The 22,346-nt window shown below is 46.6% G+C and overlaps 1 protein-coding gene and 1 long non-coding RNA gene across 3 annotated transcripts; one reads left to right on the top strand and one right to left on the bottom strand.

Annotated features, from left to right (window-relative positions):
* Positions 1-2,927: 2,927 nt before the first annotated feature.
* LOC115534070 (E3 ubiquitin-protein ligase pellino homolog 2) lies at positions 2,928-18,264 on the bottom strand. Of its 2 annotated transcripts, none has more exons than XM_030344682.1 (7): positions 17,912-18,264; positions 10,744-10,873; positions 10,222-10,323; positions 9,336-9,533; positions 8,215-8,400; positions 6,870-7,075; positions 2,928-6,328 (listed from the first exon to the last, which is right to left on the bottom strand). In XM_030344682.1, exons 1-7 carry the CDS (start codon positions 17,986-17,988, stop codon positions 5,908-5,910), a joined length of 1,320 nt encoding a protein of 439 aa, XP_030200542.1. In that variant the 5' UTR covers positions 17,989-18,264; the 3' UTR covers positions 2,928-5,907. The 2 variants fall into 2 exon arrangements, with proteins under 2 accessions (XP_030200542.1, XP_030200543.1); XM_030344683.1 differs by having other exon boundaries at positions 2,928-6,295; positions 17,912-18,263.
* Positions 8,929-9,307, top strand: LOC115534081 (uncharacterized). Its single transcript, XR_003974279.1, has 2 exons — positions 8,929-9,031; positions 9,237-9,307. It is a non-coding gene; the product is annotated as an uncharacterized LOC115534081 (long non-coding RNA).
* Positions 18,265-22,346: the final 4,082 nt, after the last annotated feature.

Raw genomic sequence — 22,346 nt, 5'->3', positions numbered from 1 at the left:
AGACAAAAAGGGGGCGTGCCTCCGAGAATGGCCGCCAGAAAGCTGGGAGATTTTCTGACATCCGACTCAGAAGACGGCGTCCGACTATTCAGGAACACACCATAATTCCAGACATATATTTGTTGTCGTCAAACTACCACTACTGAATTAATGTCCACCGGTATTAAACAAAAAAGGATTGTTTGAAATTTGCAATTTATATGTGTGTGAGTGTTGGAAATGGGTTAACCTAGCATTGCAAGTGCTTGGCACCTGTTTATGAACATCCTTACTGAAACGACAGTGATATATTGTTTCATGTTTTTCTTCCAACAAATGCAGTTATGTAAGTCGCTTCGGATAAAAGAGTCTGCTAAATGTCCTAAATGTAAATGGGGTAAGAATCTAAAGGACATTTGTGATAAAGAAGTGCTACTAACCCTTACTTTTACCAAAGGTGAACCGCCACTGGACCCTACTGTGAGTTGGTTTGAGAATGCCTGTGCCGACACATCGCTCTAAATGTGTGTGTGCCTCAAATACGCGTATTCAGACGGATTTGCGTGAAATGACACCAGCGACGGCTCGACGCTAAGGGACGAAGGACACTCAAGATTACTCGACAAAAAGCGCTGCCCAAAACATCACCTCCCTAACAGGATAACAGCGCCTAATAAACTCGGTAAAACAATCCAACTTATTAAAAGTCTTAACCCCCTATTTAACACATTCTTTTCGGCTTACATACATTGTGGCATTCACCGTTAGCCTAGCCACAAAAGAGGATAGTCTTATAGACTCAGAACACAGGACACACAGCAGCTTGCGTTGCGCTAATATTTTAATATTGCTTTAATTGGATTTGTAAATTGTTTGGCTAAATCGAAGCCGGCTACGGTCTCCCTGACTTATAGCGCAGGGAAGTGTGGAAGGGGATGAGGGAGAGAAGTAAAGTCTTAAAGTTAATTACGGTGCCTGGTCCCAGTTTAATTAAAGTGTCCCACTGCTGCTGGTTTAATGGCTGGATGGGTGAAACAATCACTGATAGGGAGCGTCCTCCGAGAGACACAGAGCACACACACACACACACACACACACACACACACACACACACACACACACACACACACACACACACACACACACACACACACACACACACACACACACACACACACACCCACCCACCAGGGGGCCACACACGCACACACACACACACACACACACACACACACACACACACACACACACACACACACACACACACACACACCAGGGGGCCACACACACACACACACACACACACACACACACACACACACACACACACACACACACACACACACACACACACACACACACACAAACTCACCAGGGGGCCACACACACACACACACACACACACACACACACACACACACACACACACACACACACACACACACACAAACTAACACAAGAACAAATACACGTAGACACACACACACACACACACACACACACACACACACGAACAAATACACATAGACACACACACACACACACACACATATTTTGAAACTAGCATCAACCCACATCCAGATACATTATAGTGCAGTTCACATAAACATACAAGTGTGAATAAATATATGCATATGTGTCCACACACACAAAGTATCCCCTTCAAACTTCCTCTCCAGCGTTACCCACAGCCCCCATAGAGGACTGCACGTTAATTAGCTGGGATCAAAAGCTACAAATCCCTCCTCAGAGAATACTTCCAGATTTCAGAAACCCAACCTCCATCATTTATACTCTGTGTCCCCTGGTGCACACACTCACTCTCACACACACACAGACACGCACACACACACACACAGATAGAAAAAACGACCTCCATCATTCATACTCTAGGGCTCCTCTCTTTCTCTGACGCACACACGCGCGTGCGCACACACACACACACACACACACACACACACACACACACACACACACACACACACACACACACACACACACACACACACACACACACACGATTGAAGGGTGTTGATAATTAATTACACTGAACCAGACGTTTTCTTTCGATTTTATTTTATTTATTTGACCTTAATATTCCAACTGTTTTTCTGAAACTGCAATACTCACAAATCCAAATGATCTGTGCCCTTTTCTCCCGTAAGGACGAATTTATCAAGTGTAGAATAGAACTGCAGGCCACCATAGTCTAACAATACCATATAGGCCTAAAGCCCCTATACCACAAAGTAACTATAATAGGCCGTGGTATATCTTTTTGTAGACTTTCCTTCGCACTGGCTTTCTCTTCTGCTACTTCTTACCCTTGCTGTGGAAGAGATTAAGTGCTGTGTGTCACTAAGATACCCATGAAATAGGCTTCATAATCTTTATATGGGGGGGGGGGGGGGGGGGAAGCAAACCGTTTCCCGGTGGTTTAAGAGAGAAATCATTTCCCAACAAACTTTTGTACAACGCCACGCTCAGCAAAGACGCCACACTCTTTCAGTGTCAGAAAAGAATGAAGACATTTTGTTCTTCAAAAAAATATGTTGTCATTTAGCATGTTGTTTATAATTTTTCAGGTTTGCGTGGCAATGAGTGTGACTGTCAAAATTGGTTTTTATGATTGCAGACGACTCGAGGCGGTGATGCAACGTGAAAGCAACCCCCCATTATGTTGAGCCAGCCTCTCTCAGACTGCCCTCTGGTGGCTGAGCGCTGCAAAAACATGCACGCTTCCGAGGTGAGCACATAGGCCTCGTTTATTGAACTGCAATACGATTTCTAGCAATTAATGTTGGAGTCTTTATATTTCGCTATCGTATTTTCGCTTTTACTTGTTTTTGGGTTGTTTTTAAGGAGGCCTAGCACATACTAGTTCAGAGTAGTTTACAAATGAATGAACGCCTTGTGAATACACAAGTCGAGAGAAAGAAGACATCGGATTTGGGTTAACAGGTTTATTGACATGTGTATAGCGATTGTCTGTGCACCAGAGAAATACAGAAAATTATATAAAATAAACAAAAATAACAAATACCATGTAATGGTATAATGTTGGTGACTTAAGTGAATGACGGTGTAAAGAAGTAAAAATATAAAATACCCAGGATGACAATGTCAACTAGTTGGCAAAAAACTAGAAAGAGTATAGATACTACCCAAATATTTAATTAAAAATAATGTGTCCATCTTGAATCGAGATACGCACTATTATGACTTCTCTGAAGTGCTTGGACTTCGTTATGCTAGGAACAAGAACAATAAACCAAAACACAGTTTAATATGGAACGATCCAATAAGGACTGGTAGAAAATAACGATTTTTCATAAAAAATACAAACTTTATTTAATGTCAAAAAAGAAGGACAACGTGAATATTGTTGTGAAGGTCTGCTCCTCTTTGCCACATGCCAAAGGTAACACATTAAACTGTTTTACACAACGTTTTCAGACTCGCTGCTGCCCCCTAGTGGTGTCGATGCGTGCTGCGTTAAGGAGTAGAAGAGAGAATAAACCCATCAGGTTGATTCACTCTAGCCACTACGGTAAAGTCCCTCCGGTGTTACTACCCGTATGTGAAGTATAGGATCCGGTAGGACCAGATCTTTATTCTAATGCAGGCGTTGTGAATTGTTTTTCCTACATTTCAGACACCATTAGGAAAAAAATAGACATTTCTATGGACCTGGTTGAATGCTAGAGGCAGGGCAGGGGGGGAATGCTGTCCACCCCCCAGTTACCTGTAAAGAGAGTCGAGACTACGAGAGAGTCTGAACAACAGCACCTAACACTACGACGACAACCCAGCCCAAAACAAAGCGTTTCCATCTGTAAGAAGCGACACGGGATTCCCGCTCTGTTCATCGTGTTGTGTGACCATTAACATTCCGCTGACATCACCCTCGTTTTGCATTGAAAATTGCTTAGTTTCAAACCAAAAAATTAATATAATTGCTATTATTGTTTCGAGGAACAAAGCACTTGGAAGAAAGCTTGGACTGTAGAACTTCTCCGGGGCTAAAATACTTTCCGTGTGAATCTTACAAGTTTGGCCGTCCACCGTGGAAACTCCTAACAGTCTGTCCTTTGCCTCCCCGTCTTTGAGCGTTTGAAGCAGAGTGTACGTTCGTTCACATGCAAGCGAGACATTATTTCGTGACTTTCGTAATATCACAACATCCTTTAACTTTTTTTTTTTCCTTTCTTTTTTTTTTTTTTTTTATATAATGGAGCCAACTATTCACACACACAAGCACACACAGGAGGACCTTCTGATGCTAACCACAATCAAGCTACACCGTAAATTCAATTACAAAAATAGTATCACAATATAGACAATTCGTTATGAGCACCTGGGAAGGCTAGACATAGCCTTGTGTATTTGGCTACATTCATTGTCAGGGCAATGCATTTACGGTCTGTGGTGTGTGAGTGTTTTTCTTTGTGTGTGTGTGTGTTTTTCTGTGTGTGTGTGTGTGTGTGTGTGTGTGTGTGTGTGTGTGTGTGTGTGTGTGTGTGTGTGTGTGTGTGTGTGTGTTTTCTCGACACAGTGTTGGCAATAACATATTTTTTTCCTGCTCTCAGAAGCTCTCACCAGATATACCTACCACACAGTTATACTCTGAAACACACACTTCCGCACACTGAAAGAAAACAGTTAACTCAAAAACAGTTGGCCAGTTAGAAAAATAGTTATATATTTGTTTTTTTTCAACACTGAACATCTAAAATACCCCCCCCCTACCAGATCTCTAAATGGAACCCTCCCCGCTTCCTAACAAAATATTTTATTTTCTTTCAAACACGGAGAAAGAAAAAAGTATTTTCTTTTTTGAGGTTATATGTGGTCTCGACCGTCCGTCCGTCCGTCAACACAATAACGTCGACCCTGTTTTTATCGTGACTCGGCGACCAACCAACCAGAGGTGTGTCCGAGTTGCAATGGCAGCCACAAACCGCATGCGTTTCGTCACGTCACATTCCAGCTAGCGTATCAGAGGCCTGGACTGTGCCCGCAAACTCCTCCTTGCATGTTTCAAGCAGCTTCAAAAAAACGTGTCTGAAATCAGCATTCACACTTTCAGATAAAAGTAAAAATCAATTCTAATATTTTTTCCGATTTGCTTTACGTTCTAACCCTAAACACAAAAAACTATCGAACTTCGATATCGAACACACCTCTGGTTGAGCCCTTTGGCCCAAGACTTTTTTTTTTTTTTTCGCTATGTCTAAAGTGATCGATGAATCCACACTTTGTTGAAAAAGTGTGGCTTCACGTTTAGCTTATCTAGTATTGCATGGAAGTGCTGTTATTGCTTTGTAGAGTGATGAAGTGGATTTTTTCCCAGACGAGGAGTTTTCATAAAAGCCCGGCCTTCGTGTGTGATGGGTTTGGAAATCTGCATAGATCGGACGTCCGCCCCTTGTCGTGTATACCTCTCTGGACAGGACTGTGTGAGCGAGTTACCCATCCTGGTTCTATACAGATCAGCAAACGTTGAGGCAGGCTTTGAGAAGCTTCAGCTCCGAGCTGCGTTCAGAGACTTACCATTGTGCCAGCCATTTGAGCAAAATCGTTAAGTTGAACTAACGACGAATAGACTGTAATAGACTCCAATTAAAATTTGAGGTGAAAACGCTTACATCACTGTCAATGTAGCACTTGACACCAATCGGCAACGATTTAGCACTAAACGAACCAAACCGAAAAAAAACAACCTTAATCTACGATTAACAACCGACCAACCGACAAATCGGTTCCGACGTTTTGGACCCAAGGTTCCGAACTCTGACCGTAGCTCGGGGCGTCATTCTGCAGTGGGTGGTGGAGGTGGGTGGTGGAGGTGGGTGGGGTTGGCGGGCGGGTGGGTGGGTAGGCGTGGACGGTCCCCCCCCCCCCTCTCTCTCTGTACTCCGCGGCCCCTCAGTCGATGGGCCCCTGGAAGATGAGGCGCGTCCAGCCGGGCGTCCCCAGCGCCGAGGAGCAGAAGGGGCAGACGGGCCGGAAGGCGTGCGTGCCGTGGGGCAGCGGCGTCTCCGCCCAGTACCTGACGGTCCTCTCCGAGCACACGTGGCCGCACGGCACCAAGGCGTGCGTGGGCGCGCCGGCGTCCACGTAGACGGCCGGCTCGCAGCCCAGCCACAGCGGCACGTAGGGGCCCACGCTGCGGCACAGCGGGCACTCGCGGCGCGCCAGCGAGGAACCGTCGCCGTCCCGCGGCGCCTCCTGGCCCTCCGAGCGCTGGCCCCAGTCGTGGCGGCCGTGCACGTGGCCGCAGGTGAGGTATACCCAGGGCTGGCGCTCCTCCAGGCTGGAAGCGACAGGCGATTGGGTCACTGCGTGTCTGTCGCCGGGCGGGGTTGGTTTAAAGATGCAATATGTTTTTGTTTTGGTATTGTATGTATACATTTTTAAAAAAGGCAGCAGTATGCATTATGTTTTATTCATGAAATGGGACCTGAAACGCATCGTTGTGCTGCCTTTAGGGCTACAGGGATCTAGGTTACTAGGGGTTTGGAGGGCGTAGGGAGAGGGTCTGACCTCAAAATGAAGACTTGAGCTAGCTTGAAATCACCAAATCATGCAAATCGTACCGTTAGCTGTTTAGGCGGTCGCTCTGACTCACCAAACAGCCGAAGGGAGTGTTCCTCCTTTCCATTTGAAAAATTTCCTACAAACCATGCCACTCCTCAGAATTAATAACTTCTCCAAACCCTGTGTATTTCAAAAATAGCCCACCGTATACCCCGTCCAGTGTCTCTGCCTAATGTGTAAATCTCTTTGGACAAAATAAAGTGCCTTCCGGCTATATGACTCAAAGGTGAACCTGCTCTCACTCTTATCATGCGGTGTCATGGGTGTGCGTGGGCAGTGGCGCCCCCTACCTGTGGCTTCGAGGCAGGCTGGGGAAGGCCAGGGTGCTCAGGCCCACGGGACACTGCGGCCGCGCCGCGTTCAGCTCCTGCCGCAGGGCCTCCAGGTGCCTGATGGTGGGGGCCCTCAGGAGCCCCTCGCCCGTCCGCCACAGCAGGGTGGCCCCGCACAGGTCCACCAGGGAGCCGTCGCGCAGGGCGCTGCTCTCACCCTCCGCCTGCAGGGGGCGATGTCGGGGTTAGGGAGTCGCTTGGTAGGAGTTGGGTTTGGGAGTTAGAGTGTACTCCGCGTGCGCAGACGCTCTAACGCACACGCACACACACACACACACACACACACACACACAGCGTACCTGTAAACGAATACAGAAACAAATTGCACCACCCATACATAAAAAATATACAACCAAACGCACACATCAAACACACAGTCCCACTAAGACACACACAAAGCCATCGACCACAACCACACTGTGACACGAAAACTCAGTCACCATAACACACACAAACCCATTCACCCAAACCACCACGACACACTAACCTCTAAGTACATCTGATATCATTTGGATTATGTTGTATTTTGGTCAGGTCTTGATGCAGGACGTATCATTAGATAGTCCTGAACAAAGCCTTTGCTGTTGAATATGGTTGTTGAGACTGAATTAGGAAGGTTCGCTGGTGTATAGTAACATACCGTGGACTTTCCCTGGGGTGGAATAGTTTTACAACACTGAGCGGCTGCCAGAAAACGCCTTCGTACCGGAACTGAAAGTCTTACCCGTGTTGCATTGTATAACCAGAATCACACATCTCCGTTGAGTTTATGTTTTTTTATTTGAACGATATGATATTCAGCAGATATTGAGGGTGTGAATAACAGCAGGGTGACGAGGTGAACTCAAGACAACGTCACTGGCGTCTTGAGTTCAGTCCGGTGATTCTAGCGGTGTATACCTGACCAGGATCTGCTAAATAAAAAGAACCCTTCCCTAAACAAGGGCAATGTTTCAAAATGTTCCCAATGGATACAACATCAAAAAAAGTGTATCCCAATAGCTCTGCAACAGTGAAAAGCAGAGCCTACAAAACGATTGCGTTTTGTAGGGACTCGTTGAGAATTGGAAGCTTGGAGGTTTTGGGGTATTTCAGGAATACCTAACTTAACACACACAAAAACCAACCACACACAACCACTCATAGACACACACACACACTACCATCCACTGAACCCCCCACCTACACACACACACTACCATCCACTGAACCCACCCACCCACCCACACACACAACTCCCACACAGACACACACACATCACGTAACCCCCCCCCCCCCCCCACCCTCCAGACGGGGCGCTGACCAGGGTGCCGCGGGTGGGTCCGGACCGGGTCTCCCTCAGGGCGTACACGTCCCCGCATACGGAGATCTCCCGCCACAGGCCCTGGCGGGAGTCCTCGGGGAAGCCGTCGGGGTGCATCACCAGCACCCCGTTGGTGGTCAGCCCGTCCATGTGGCCGTCGGGGTTCTTCCACTTGGTGGCCTTCTCCTGTGGAGCACAGGGCACACACACAGGAACGCATGAGCACACACACACACACACACACACACACACACACACACACACACACACACACACACACACACACACACACACACACACACACACACACACACACACACACACAAAAGTGCACACACACAGACACAGACACACACCACACAAGTGCATACACACACAAACACACATGCATAAACACAAGCAAGCATACACACACACACACACACACACACACACACATGCAAAGACATGCATAAACACACACACACACACACACGCAAAGACATGCACAAACACACGAACACACATGCATACAAGCACACACAAGTGCACACACACAGATGCATAAACACATGCACACACATGCAAATACACAAAAAAGTGCACAAGCAGAAAGCACACACACACAAACACACTATCGAAGGGGACGTTAGCGTGTGGTGAAATTCGGTTTTGCATAAACCGTCTCTGTTGAAACTAAGCCTGTCTCAGTTCGTCAAGAGAGGTTGACGGAGCGTTACAAGTCACCAGGGGCGACAAGTTCCCCTTTTTACGTATTCTAGATGCTTCTAAACGTCTCCTGGATGATTCCTGACTCTCCGGAGGCTACGGTGTCATGGTCTGTGTTACATATATATAATATATACGTGTTTAAGTGTGTGTATATTTATAGGAGTGTGTATATGCATACATGAGGGTATGTGTAGATATTCACTGTACATATTCTAGCTATATTTAAACTATTTCGACTATTTTGTTCTTTGTTACTCTTTTTCCTCTCATCTTATACTATTTTTTATTCTGTCATATTATTGCATTGTTAGGCAGAGCTCGGGACACAGACGGTTCATCGCCAGCTGCGACTGCTTGGCCTGTAAGGTTGTGCATCAGACGGTAAAACAACTCCACTCGGCTCCACCCACCCCCAGGAAGATGTTTTTGGACGAGTCGAAGCCGGCGGCGTAGATGCGGGCGGTGTAGGGCGGGCTGCGCTCGCACACCACCCGGCAGGCGAAGCGGGAGATGGTGCTGGGGGCCACCGAGGGGTCCTCGCCCTCCTTGCCGCCGCCCGACGTGTCCGTCACCACGAAGTCGATGGGGCTCTCCGTGGAACGCCCGATCTGTTGCCGGGGGAGACCGTGACGATGTCGTCACACAAACCGCTTCAGGTGCAGTACGATCGATTGAATCGTGACGCTTCAGGAGATCTCTTATTCATATTGTGTTAATAACAATTTAAATTGGGATATAACAATAGTGTCATGTTGAGAAAAATACCAATGTAACACGCGCCGATATAACACAAGTGTAAGAGAATTCTTATTCATATCGTGCTACAATTGAAATAGTGATATTCAACTAGGCTTAAAACAGTTTGGGCACATTGAAAATTAAAATCTGTCGATTGTTCTCTTGTTTGAGCTGAAATGACGACGTTAAAAACAAAGTTAGCTAATTCCTCTTGCAGGACGTTTGCCTGTGCATGCGGTTGTCTGAAGCTAGCGTGACAATGTGGTGAGACAGATTGTCCCGATAAGAGCAGCCCAAAAAAATATAATCGTGTGGGTGGGGGTAATATATTATTACGTAAAAACAAAATAATACCCATTATTGCCTCACAAGGCAATCACCCAGGGAAAAAACAGCTAATTTGCTTGTTATGAACACATCTTCTCCCAAAGATACACATTAGGTGAGTATAATCCGCCCTCCTCCTACCCCACCCATTTACTCCACCCCCTAACATCCTGTTGTACTTCCCCCACCCAGTATCCTGCGTTACTCAGCACGACCTGACGCAGCGTTTACCTGGAACATGTCTGTATTGTTGTCATGGCAATACTCCACCACCACTGTCTGGTTGCGAGACAGCGTGAAGGAGATGCTGTGCTGCCCCCTGCTGTTGACCGCCTGCAACAGCAAGACACACACAAACGTTACTTTCTGTCGCGCATTTACTAATTCAATTATTTGTCAAACTTTTTGTTTTTCGATAACAGTTTGACAAATATTCGGGAAGTGATTTGTACAGTTTGAAAAGCACACAGTGAGGCCTCATGCAAGCTAGACGGACACAGACAGATAGTAAGAGAGACACAAAGGCTGACAGACAGACACACAGATAGACACACAGAGGCCGACAGGCAGTCAGATGGAGGGATAACACAGGAATCCACCACCACCATCATCTTTCCTTCCTTTTCAGCCCTGAATTGAACAACAGTGGTCAGCCACAGGAAGGAAGCAAACGTTCAACACATTTCCCCACACAAAGACACACACACAAAGAGACACACACACACACACACACACACACACACACACACACACCTTGCTGTCCTGTGGGGTGGTGAGGATGTGCACGGTGCTGGGCTTGACGCCGTTGGCCTTGGCCCGTCGGTAGAGAGCGAAGTGGCTCTTCCTGCGACCACGGTCGCCGGTGGGCAGGGAGCCATTGTACCTGGGGTAGGACGGACAGACAGACAGTAGGACAGACGGGACAGTGAGCAGCTTGTTGAGGCCGCTCCAACATGGGAGAGGTACCACGGGGAAAGACATGGGCGTGGCGGCGATAAGGGACAGTGTGTACTTTCACCAAAGTCATGGGGAGCGTTGCAGGATGTTGATGAATATCACGATATATGCCTACGAGTTTGAATACAATCGCACTTGAGGGTTATTACGTAGAAGTAGGTTGGAAATGTTTTTCGATTCACCAACTCAACTTTGCAGTTAAATAACCTGAAGGGCATATCTTCTCATCATAAATCATTTAGACTAGGTCACAAGATTAAGAGATATCTTAAATTCTTGACGAAGATAATCGACAATAAAAGACAAACGCTAGTAATGAATAGAGACACCATACACCAGTTGAGTTACATTGAGAGGAAGACCAAATAAATTAGGGTTGATAAAATATGAAAAGGTAGTAAAAAAAAGAAAAATCAGCGCTTAGGAGGAAAGCATCCACTTAGCAACTTAATGGTGATGCTAACGAAGAGGCTTAAAGCATATTAGATGGCTGCCAATCAACACTGGCTGCGTCCTAGGTATTTCTCATTGTGGAAGTAACACAGCAAACACTTAAGCGGCTTCAAGTGGAATGTGCTAGCGCGCGAGACCTCCCTCTCCCAACAGACCACTTGTGATTAATGTAACTGTTGAACCTGCCCCGCAGAGACACCACTACTTAGAGCCCCATCCACTCACAGCGGGCACTGGAAACACACTCTATTGGGTGGCTATTGTCTATACTCGTTCCAGATCAACTCCTTCAAAATAAAAGCCCCTCTCCCTTTAAAAAAAAACAAAAACGATATGGTACGTCACGACGAGTCGTCTTTCGATTTGATAGTCGATGAACGCACAAAGATTGTTTTGCATTACGATATACAGTTACTCTTTTAGCAGATGGATCTAAAGTGAATTACAAATGAGGCTATGAGAACCATTTAAACAAGACTACTAAGTACATCCTGCTCTGTTCAATCTTGTGCTACCACACTCGTTTTAATCCACTTATCTCCCCCTCTCTCTCTCCTCATATGATGACAGTTGTTATGTTGGAGTCTTGGATCTTCAAACTGATTGAAACCTCCCTGGAACTTCCAGCAGAATACACGGCAGTCCACAACACAGAAAATTCCTTCCTTTCACAACAGGCAAATGGAAATTTTATTGTTCCGCTCTCAAGTTCAGATGGAAGGTTGTACGCTCTCTTAAAACGCTTGGCTAATCAACAGCGCATGGCACTTATTAGAGAGAGAGTGAGTGAGTGAGTGAGTGAGTGAGTGAGTGAGTGAGTGAGTGAGTGAGTGAGTGAGTGAGTGAGTGAGTGAGAGAGAGAGACAGAGGGACAGAGAGACAGAGAGACAGAGAGACAGAGAGACAGAGAGACAGAGAGAGGAAATAAACTATTCAAACTGGAATGCCCAGTAGGCAAGTAAAATGCTTTGTCAAAGACATGGAAGGCGCGCTGCTTCTTTAAGAACGGCCCGTGAACGACAGCCGGTCCCATAGGGAGTGTGACTCTCGCAAAGCTATTCATGCACAGCGGGGTGTGTAGGATGTAAAGACAGAGAGAGAGAGGGAAAGAGACGGTCTGAGACAAAGACAGTCAAAGAGAGAGAGAGAGAGAGAGAGAGAGAGAGAGAGAGAGAGAGAGAGAGAGAGAGAGAGAGAGAGAGAGAGAGAGAGAGAGAGAGAGAGAGAGAGAGAGAGAGAGAGAGAGAGAGAGAGAGAGAGAGAGAGAGACAGAGAGTGAGGCAGAGAGAGACACAGAAAGAGACAGTCAGAGACAAAGAAGAAGACAGTCAGAGACAGAGAGAGACAGAGAGTGAGGCAGAGAGAGACAGAGAAAGAGACAGTCAGAGACAAAGAAGAAGACAGTCAGAGACAGAGAGAGAGAGAGACAGTCAGAGATATAGCCAGAGAGAGAGAGAGAGAGAGAAAGAGAGAGACATTCAGAGAGAGAGCGACAGACAGAGAGAGAGCGAAAGAGAGCGAGAGAGCAACAGAGAGAGACAGAGAAAAGGACAGAGAGAGAGAGAAACAGTCAGAGAGGGAGAGAGAGAGAGACAGAGAGCGAGACAGAGAGAGAGAAAGAGACAGTCAGAGAAAGGGTCCGAGTCATAAAGATAGGACCCATGACGAGCCTATTTTAGCCATTCGATTAACTTTTTGTTGGCCACAATGAGCTATTGTGCTGGAAGAATGAGTATTCTGGTCATAAGTCTCTAGATGAACGACCATCCCTTTGGGACAAGTGTAAGGAACGCCACGGGTCAAGAGAAATGGCCTTGTTTTTAAAGCTTCTTGCTGCGGAATCGCGAGGGCTCAAATAAAGTCCCAAAAATAAGGCAGAATTTGTGAGAACATGGACAAACTGCCATAATCTTTCTCTTTTAATTCTCGACAAGGAGAAGTTGATATATGGTCATCTTTAAGACAGCGTTTTCAACCATTGCTGTTTGGATGAAATGCGTTACATCTAGAACCCTTCTCAAACTGGTTGCTAATATAACGTCTGTTTTGATGTTCTAAGATACAACGTGTAATGCAGGCCATTTTGACAGTTGGTATCAGGGACATAAAGTGTGTGTGAGTGTGTGTGTGTGAGCGAGATCAGATCAGCTTTCTCAATAAAATGGAGGAGAAAACACGCAGACAACAGCAGTGCAGTGATCACAAGGTGACGCTGGTAGCCAGAGACGCACACACACAATAAAAAAACAACATGCTGGAAATAAAAGTGCATATGAAAACTGACTCGTCACAAAGTAACACAAATTCATCTGAAGAATACAGGATCATATTAGTCTAAAAAACGACGTAGTGCATGCAAAAGAGGCCCGAAGCTCTATTATATTGACCGACAAACATCAGCAGTACCTCGCCCAACACTGGAGAAACGTAATAACATGGATGTGATGAGCCAGCAGGGCGAGGCCCGAACTGTTCACGTCTGTACGTTGGGCCGGTGTATAACACCTAGAGAACCATGGACTGCTCTGCTTTACTGCTCTGCCTTACTGCACTGCAGTCTTTCGGGGGCAACGTGAAAGAGTACATTTAGGCGACGTGAACACATCTCAACAATCTTATCGCCACCCTCACAGGCACTGGGCTGTCGCGAGTCTCGTATGGCAGCACATGGCGTGAGCGTGGGACCATCACACTGACCAGTTAGGATGGCACATTTAAATGCACGCCAAGACGGGTTTCATTTCAGAATCGAAAGCCCAAAATCGGGACAAGAAGCCGATATAAGCTGCAGGGGGAACAGGTCAAACACCGGGGCGGATGTAGATTGATGTGCGCTAAGCCTCGGTCAATAATGCAGTCAGCGCTATAACTGCATGCAAGACCCACATCAACAGCAGTTAAGTGGAAAACTACATTGCCTTATTTTGCTCTGGAACATAATCAACAGCAACATAAACATTGTGACAGAGAGAGACAGACTGCTGGTAGTTATTTTTGCGCAGACTGCTGCCGAGCTGAAGGCGTTAATTCCTTGTTCGTAAACAGAGGAAGTGTAGTGCTAAATAATCAGACACATGGAGCAAGCATATCTTCTGCTGGAGGTGGTTGCTACACTTGATTTAGAAAACCGTTTCGTATCAAGTACGGGGATTAATTATACATTAGGGAAAGTATTTCCTGGATATTTAAGGCGTGACACAGCATGGGCAAGTCCTAGAATGTTCTCCCGGCCCCAGCCAAAATACGTTAGCATCATGTGTGTGCGTGTGTGTGTAAATACATCTCGACGCCAGTCACATAGCAGCAACCACATGGACATGGACAACTGGTATCAACCATAACAAGTAGCCCTGGCTCTCTTTATAGTTCACCCAGCCGTCTCCTTAACCCTGATGCTGGCTTTCTGGAGTCCTGTTCAGTTAACCATGGGCCTGATTCAGAGAGCAGACACACCCTGGATGGATTAGACTTCCCCTCCCATGAGGAAACGCAGGACCTTTTAACTCAGCCCGCCCTGTTTGTTATGGGCCTGGACTTGCGAGTCTTCAGCCACGGTACCCTGCTCAAACAACACTCACAAATTCACATTCACCCCTCAACTCTTCCTCTCCCTTCAAATGACATTGCAAGATGGAGACTACAACCCCGGCCTGCACTGTTCTGAGCCTTGCTGTTTCCTGAGCTCCGACCCCGCGAAGCAGAGACCCGGGAGCAGCCGCGGGCCAGCGGAACACACCGCCGACGCGGTGGTCATGTGTCACATGATGAAAACCAGTACCCAGGAGAGAGGAGGAGGAGGGGACCAGCCAATGGCTCTGCTCAACGACTCGGAAATAGCCAACTTAAACGTCTGGCCCCGCCCTGAGGACGCCAGAGACCTTATTATCTATATATATGCAGCCAGAGGCAGCAGGAAGACATTAGACAAACGAAGTACATACGTCCAACGACAACAACAAAACCTGTGTTCGTCAGGAGGCAGGGAGGGAGGGCGAGCAAGAGCGTCAGCTGAGGTCCCGTGCACGCCCACCCGTGGTCCACGGCTTCACGCACGTGCGCTCTCCACAGTAAACTATGAAATATTCAGGCCTTCTGCCCCCCGACATGGCTGTTATTTTAGCAACGGGGCGTATGGCAGAGGGGGGAGGGGGCGTGTCGCTGAGGAAGACTTGCCCCTCCGTGACGCAATGAGAGACGAGGAGGTAAGTCAGGTGATGAGGGGGCAGGAGGAAGAGCGGGCCAATGAAGGTGAGGCGACGAGAAGGCGATATGGAGGGTGTGAGGCGAACGCGTATGGGCGAGGGGAATGGACAGAACATAAGATGACACGCTTCCCACTGAGAGGAAACGAGGGAGACAGGCCGAGAGACAGGAGGGACGGACAGAGAGAGTGGGTCATGAGAATGACAGGCTGGCTAAGGGGTGTCAGGATTCGATACAGACTGTATCAAGAGAACACAGAGGGAGAGAGCACGATAGAGAGACATTGAGAACGAGAGATGAAGAGAGGGGTTGGAATTCCATTAGACAGCAGAAAGAATGGGGGGGGGGGACGACAAAAGAGAGTTGGATTGAAGGGTCCCAGAGAGGGCTAGGAAGGAAGTGCATCTCAGGACAGACCGAGTTCTCGACACTGACACGGTGGCGGACAAGTGGTCGTCCGGGGGGGGGGGGGGGGGGGGGGGGGCTATGCTAATCAGCCATGGCAGGGAGTCACTGTAACAAGCGCATGTGATTCTGTTTGACAGCCATCGACCACAGGGGAGGAATGCGACCAGCTAGACAGACAGACAGATGGGAGAGGTCTATATAGGCCAGAGTAACACGGGGTGCACGTCTGACAGCATTGAAAAAAATAAATAAAAAGAGCAGTCGGATTCTGAACGGATGTCGATCTACATTAGGACAGCCAATCACAGCCTCTCGATGAGCGATAGATACAGCCTACAGCTGGGAACATCTCACTGACGCCGCCGCGACATCAAAGAGTTACGATTGAGTAGCTAATGCGGTTAGTCTGGGCCTGGAAAGAGGACGAATTAGGTTTTTATTTGGACCGAGCCTGATCGCGGGTGTGTTTCTGTAACGTTTTTGCTTACATATCGCTAACATATGATGTAAAAACCGAACAGGGGCTGGAACCGGTTTTATCTCAAATGGCAGCGTTTTGAGACAAACCAAGATCTAAAAATAAAAGATACCCCTAAATAATTTCGATCCCCAACTGTTTGAACCCCACGATAGTGTTGTGTCACTGCACCGCCACCAAGAATTACATGGAGTTGATCTGCTTGGCCTTAATCTCTAGATATGTGCTAAATGCCCTTCTTTCTCCCTCTCTGCGGAGATATGGGGGTGGTAACAGAGTGGCCTGTGTACACTCAGAGTTTGTGTGTGTCTGTGTGTGTGCGTGTGTATGTGTGTGTGTCTGTCTGACTGTGTTTGCCTGACTGTGTCTCTGTGTGTATGTCTGTTTGTGATCTGATCAGTATTCTGATGAGAGCTGCAGCCTCCTCTCTCAATGAGCGGCCAAAGAGGAACAGACAGGCCGTTGGGTCACTTATCTTTGGCCTACACAGGAAGCTGGGCCGGGGTAAAAAAGGAGTCTGTATGAGCCTGGATATGGACTCGCTCTCCCTCTCTCTTCCTCCCTGTGTGTGTGTGTGTGTGTGTGTGTGTGTGTGTGTGTGTGTGTGTGTGTGTGTGTGTGTGTGTGTGTGTGTGTGTGTGTGTGTGTGTGTGTGTGTGTTGATCATGTTACGTCTGTTTGGAGTTCACTGGGTGGAAAGCAAAGGCAGTAAATGCTGGTGATTGCCATCCACACATCCTGCCTAGTGTGTGAGTGTGTATGCATGTGCGTGGTGTGTATAATGTGGCTGACGAGGTCTTAGCTATCTTTAGCCTTTCCGCCGTACCGTGGTGTTAATTAAAATAAAACAAACACAATGCAATATTTAGCACAAGCTGAACAACATTTGAACGACATCGCTTTCATCCCCTGTCCTACTTTCAACGATCATATCCAGCATAGTATGACATCATGGGGATTTTCAGTCTGAGCAATCGAGCACTGATTTTACACCCACTCCAACCGTAGAAAATGAGGCTACATCCGTAGTATCCCCGTTTACTCCATCTATATCAAAATTAACGGATGGAGCCCCATTGAGGTTAAAACCACGCAAATCAGCATCTATTGAGGGACTGGGTCGCTCAGAGCCCCGGGCTTTCGTCTGGGGGCAAAGTTACTTTTCCGTTTTACAACGCCGTCCAACGGGAGACACGTTTCAATAAAAGCGATGCTTATCTCCACATTGCGGATAAAAAAAACACTTTTATCCAAAAGTGTGTTGATATGCAAAAAGCAACCATAGGAGACGTTGAGGAGCAATGGATTAGAACTGGCTCGGACGTCACCCCCTCCCGGTTCATTGTAACGTTACGTTAACATTACTGTGGTAGTTATCCATCCACACATTTGTGTATGGATGTAAGTGTATTCTTTACTTACCCCAAGATGACCAGCTCTCCGTATTTGATGGGGTCTTTAACGGGCACATCATCCTCGTCCTGATTCGGTGAATTCATCAGACTGGCGCCGACTGCTCGAAAAAATAAAAAAAGACGCGTCTAATGGCAATAGTAGTGAAATAATAGATGGCAGGCACTCGAAAAACTACAAATGAGTTATTTAAAATAGTCTCGGTCAGGTTTAATGCACGGGCCAGTGTCTTTTCTGACTCCTAACTCCTCGGTTTATTGTTTTGGTTTGTAAAAGAAGCATCTTTCGTAACGTTTAACTGTGTGCAGTAAGATCGATTGAGGGCCCGCGCTACAAATCTGTTCTGTAGCATAGGGTACAACAACAGCTAGCGGTAGGGAGTGGGTCGTACCATGCAAAGGAGGGGTGGTCGATATAAACTTTCTCAAATTGCACGGAATACTATGGCATTGAAGGAGGGTGCACCCGTTTTGAAATATGATTTAACAAAGTGTTTTGTTTTTTTCTGCGCAAAGTAGAACATAAAGGTTTAAAAATAAGTTACGGTTATACATTTAGGCGTGGATGCCCCCCGTTATGCATGGGATTGAGGAGGTCCCGGCGAGAACCCGGGCACTGACTCATGAAATAAACTACAATTCTCTAGGCATGTGTTGCCAGTCAAGGCTTCGTTTCCCTTCCGGTCATCTTTCTGTGTCAGAATGAAGATCAGATGTCGCTGGGAAATGATATGATCGGACGTAATCAACTTACATTTGTGTTTTTTCCCGGTTTTTGTGTTGTGTGTGTGTGTGTGTGTGTGTGTGTGTGTGTGTGTGTGTGTGTGTGTGTGTGTGTGTGTGTGTGTGTGTGTGTGTGTGTGTGTGCGCGCGCTCGTGTGTATGTGCGCGCGCGTGTTATTCTGGTTAGGATGTGGGTCACCACCGCGATCAGACAAGCCATCTTCTCATTGTCTTTATTCGTTTGGGTAGAAAATTGTACATTTAGACATTAGTAATTTACTCACCACATCTCATTTCCCTTCAGCTCTTTCACTCACACTCACTCACTCACTCACTCACTCACTCACTCACTCACTCACTCACTCACTCACTCACTCACTCACTCACTCACTCACTCACTCACTCTCTCACACACACACACACACACACACACACACACACACACACACACACACACACACACACACACACACACACACACACACACAACACACACACACACACACACACACACAAAACCGACACACCCCTACAGTACCCATCCTTCCTTGCACCTCTCCTCTCTTTCGCTCTCTCCCTCTCCACCTCTCTCTCTCTCTCTCTCTCTCTCTCTCTCTCTCTCTCTCTCTCTCTCTCTCTCTCTCTCTCTCTCTCTCTCTCCCCCTCCCTCCCTCCCTCTCTCTCTCTCTCTCTCTCTCTCTCTCTCTCTCTCTCTCTCTCTCTCTCTCTCTCTCTCTCTCTCTCTCTCTGTCTCTCTCTCTCACACACACACACACACACACACACACACACACACACACACACACACACACACACACACACACACACACACACACACACACACACACACACACACACTCAATCTATTCATCTCCACACAGTAGGACATTTTTTATGAAAGAAATTATGCATTACTACTAGATAGCTACTCATACGTTCTGCCACCACAAGAGGGCAGTGTATAAATACAATAAGTCTCCACAAACACCTTATCTAAAAGGTGAATGTTCTATAACATATGAATAACGCCATGATGGCCTACATCTTAACATTGGCTAATGGTCGCAGTGTTTGGTTGTGGTTTATTTAGTATTTAATCAAGTCATCCCTCAATCAATCCATTTCCGAAGTTGGTAATGCACTGTAAAGTTCATCCTTTGTGGGATCTAATGGATAAACAACTCGTGTGTCAGCCTGCGGGAATCACACACTTGGCCCGGGCAGCAAAAGTATCACTTATACATGTTGGACATCAATCCCAGCAAGTCTAGTGTCCTTTGTTGTCATAGTTCTTTGATGAGGTGGAAAGCCGACCTTCTTGCTAGGGGAGATTTGGATTCAACCCAACCGCCCTGGATTCGCCTGTAAGAGAATCCCCATCTTCAACGTAACGTCATCATTGGCCGACGTTAGTTGAAACAGTAGACCTCACTGTGGCACCACAGCAACATGTAGAAGCTTGCATGCAGAGCGAAGGCCGAGCCACTTGGAACTCTCCAGAATGTGATGTAATGTTTGCCTCTGCTAGCCCTACATTTTCACACAAGCATTTTGTTCCGCACAAGCACATTCACATACAAAAACGCAGAGTGGTGTGACTATCGCTATCGCCTTGAAAATGGAAATGACGTTTCACTTTGAATAATGTGTTGGAACCACAGGCAGCTTTTGATGACACTAACCAAACCAGTTGCAAGCACAGGCCCAAGTCAAAGCATTTTAGTTGAGTTTTATTGTCCGATGTGCAGTATAACATGCTTATGTCTGCACATTGAAATTTGTCAGGTGGTAGGTTTTGTTTCCTAGTGAATTAAGGCTGAAACCTAAACTCCTGAATTCAGTTTTTATTATCTGAAAAGAGACCATTTATCAGAAATGCTGTATTTTCTTCATAGAAGTGGGTTTCTATTCCCAACTAGCTCTGCTTTGGCCTGCTCAATGATATACTGATACATTCGACCTCTAATCATTGTTAAAAGCACATTATTCCTTGAAAAGTATCGATCCTTTGTTTGTGTTATGCTGTGAACCACAAAATAGTATTGTAAAATAATCATGTCTGCAATCACTCTGTTTCAGGGAAACCCTCTCCACCACTCCCAACACAGGGGGCAGGGAGGGAGGTCAGGCCTAGAATATCGTTTCCGCAGAACAGCATTCTGGGAGTTGTAGGATTCAGAACGTTACAAACAGAACTTGTGCAGTGCATCCGGTTTAAAAAAAAGGGGAAATAAAACCACAAACAACAGATGTGTATACTGGCATCTTCACATCCCCTACGTGGGCCTGTTCCTGTCTCAAATACACAGACAGCGTGACACTATTCTCTGGCAATTGCGCTCGACTCCCTCACGGTTGCCCTGTCAACCATAAGGCTCACATCTGGCTCCCTTCGGCCCGTAGACAGACATCCTCTGCAGCTGGATAGTGCAGACACCTTGTGTTCATGTGTGATAAACAATCTTTTAATGGAAAAAATACAAAGTTAATCAAAATTCCAGCTGATGGACAGCATGACTCCAAATGTCTAATTTAAATGCCATCATGCGCGTGAAATAATTCAGGGGAAGGTTCTAGAACTGGTTTTCGTATTTGCCCAGCGAAGGATAGAACCACTATGGATCAGCTCTGCCATGGTCGATAATAAGCAATCATCTGAGGCATGGAACTCCCAGCATAACACAGACCTGCCCTGCTGCTCAGCAGAAACTATCTATGAACCATATTTGGTACTGGCTAGACACAGAACTGACTTATTGTACATGTGGAATGCATTACTCTTTCTATCACTATGTGAAAATCGGTGGAAAGATTAGTTTCGGTTCCAGCAAAAAGAAAGTTGAATGAATGCGTGGTGATGGGTTGTTCTGAAGCGAACGTGTGTCTCTTTGAGGAGCACATGCGAGGTGATGCATGCAATGGCACACATCACACAGCATGGCTATGGCCTGAGCTTCGCTACCTGTTTCACATCGGTGTCTGTCTCACATCGGTGCCTGTCTCACATCGGTGCCTGTCTCACACCGGTGCCTGCCTGTCTGCGTGTGTGTCTGATTGTGTGTCTGTGTATCTCACTTCCCTAATAGGATGATCTTTACTTTAAACAATGAGATTGCGTGTGTGTATCATAGACACACACAAAAGGTGTGTGTTTGTGTGTGTCTGAGTATCGTCGATTGTATACAAAATAAGTATTTATGTATGTGTGCTTGTGTGTGAGTGTGTGTGTGTGTGTGTGTGTGTGTGTGTGTATATGTGTGTGCATGTGTGTGTCGGTGTTTATGTGCATATATGCAAGAGTGCGTGTTTCCGTGGCACATTTAGGGGAAAGTACGTGAATGCATGAGTTTGAATGCCACATCGTGTACACATGGGTTTGTGGGTCTCTGTATGTGTGTGTGTGTGTGTGTTTGTGTGTGTGACTGCCACTTTTGTTTCGATCTCGTCACGATTCACCCTCTGTTCTCCAAAAATGTGTGTGTAGCAGCAGCAATCTGTCAAGGCAAATCTTCAGCTTTCATGGCCTCAATCGTTCTCAATCCCAGTGAATAATTGATGACAATAAATACCCAGCCGAGGCAATCAAACTCTGGGAGGCGTCATCGCAGGGCGCAGAGACAGTGTTGAAGACTCTTGGATCTGCAAGAGTCTTTGTAAATGTCCCCATGGAGACAAGAGCAAACAAAGAAAAGGTATTCCTGCCATTGCAGCTCTCTCAACAT

The sequence above is a fragment of the Gadus morhua genome, chromosome 21 (genome assembly GCF_902167405.1).
Source record: "Gadus morhua chromosome 21, gadMor3.0, whole genome shotgun sequence".
Taxonomy (NCBI): Eukaryota; Metazoa; Chordata; class Actinopteri; order Gadiformes; family Gadidae; genus Gadus; species Gadus morhua.
Note: the sequence above shows the minus strand (reverse complement) of the source record. Positions and strands in the feature narration are given on the sequence as shown.

Bases quoted from the DNA above. Each gene is read 5' to 3' on its own strand.
- LOC115534070 (XM_030344682.1), bottom strand. From the start codon at position 17,988: ATGAATTCACCGAATCAGGACGAGGATGATGTGCCCGTTAAAGACCCC. The intron at 10,874-17,911 runs GTAAGTAAAGAA...GTCCTACCCCAG, and splicing joins GGAGAGCTGGTCATCTTGGG to GTACAATGGCTCCCTGCCCA. The intron at 9,534-10,221 runs GTAAACGCTGCG...CCCCGGCAACAG, and splicing joins ACAATACAGACATGTTCCAG to ATCGGGCGTTCCACGGAGAG.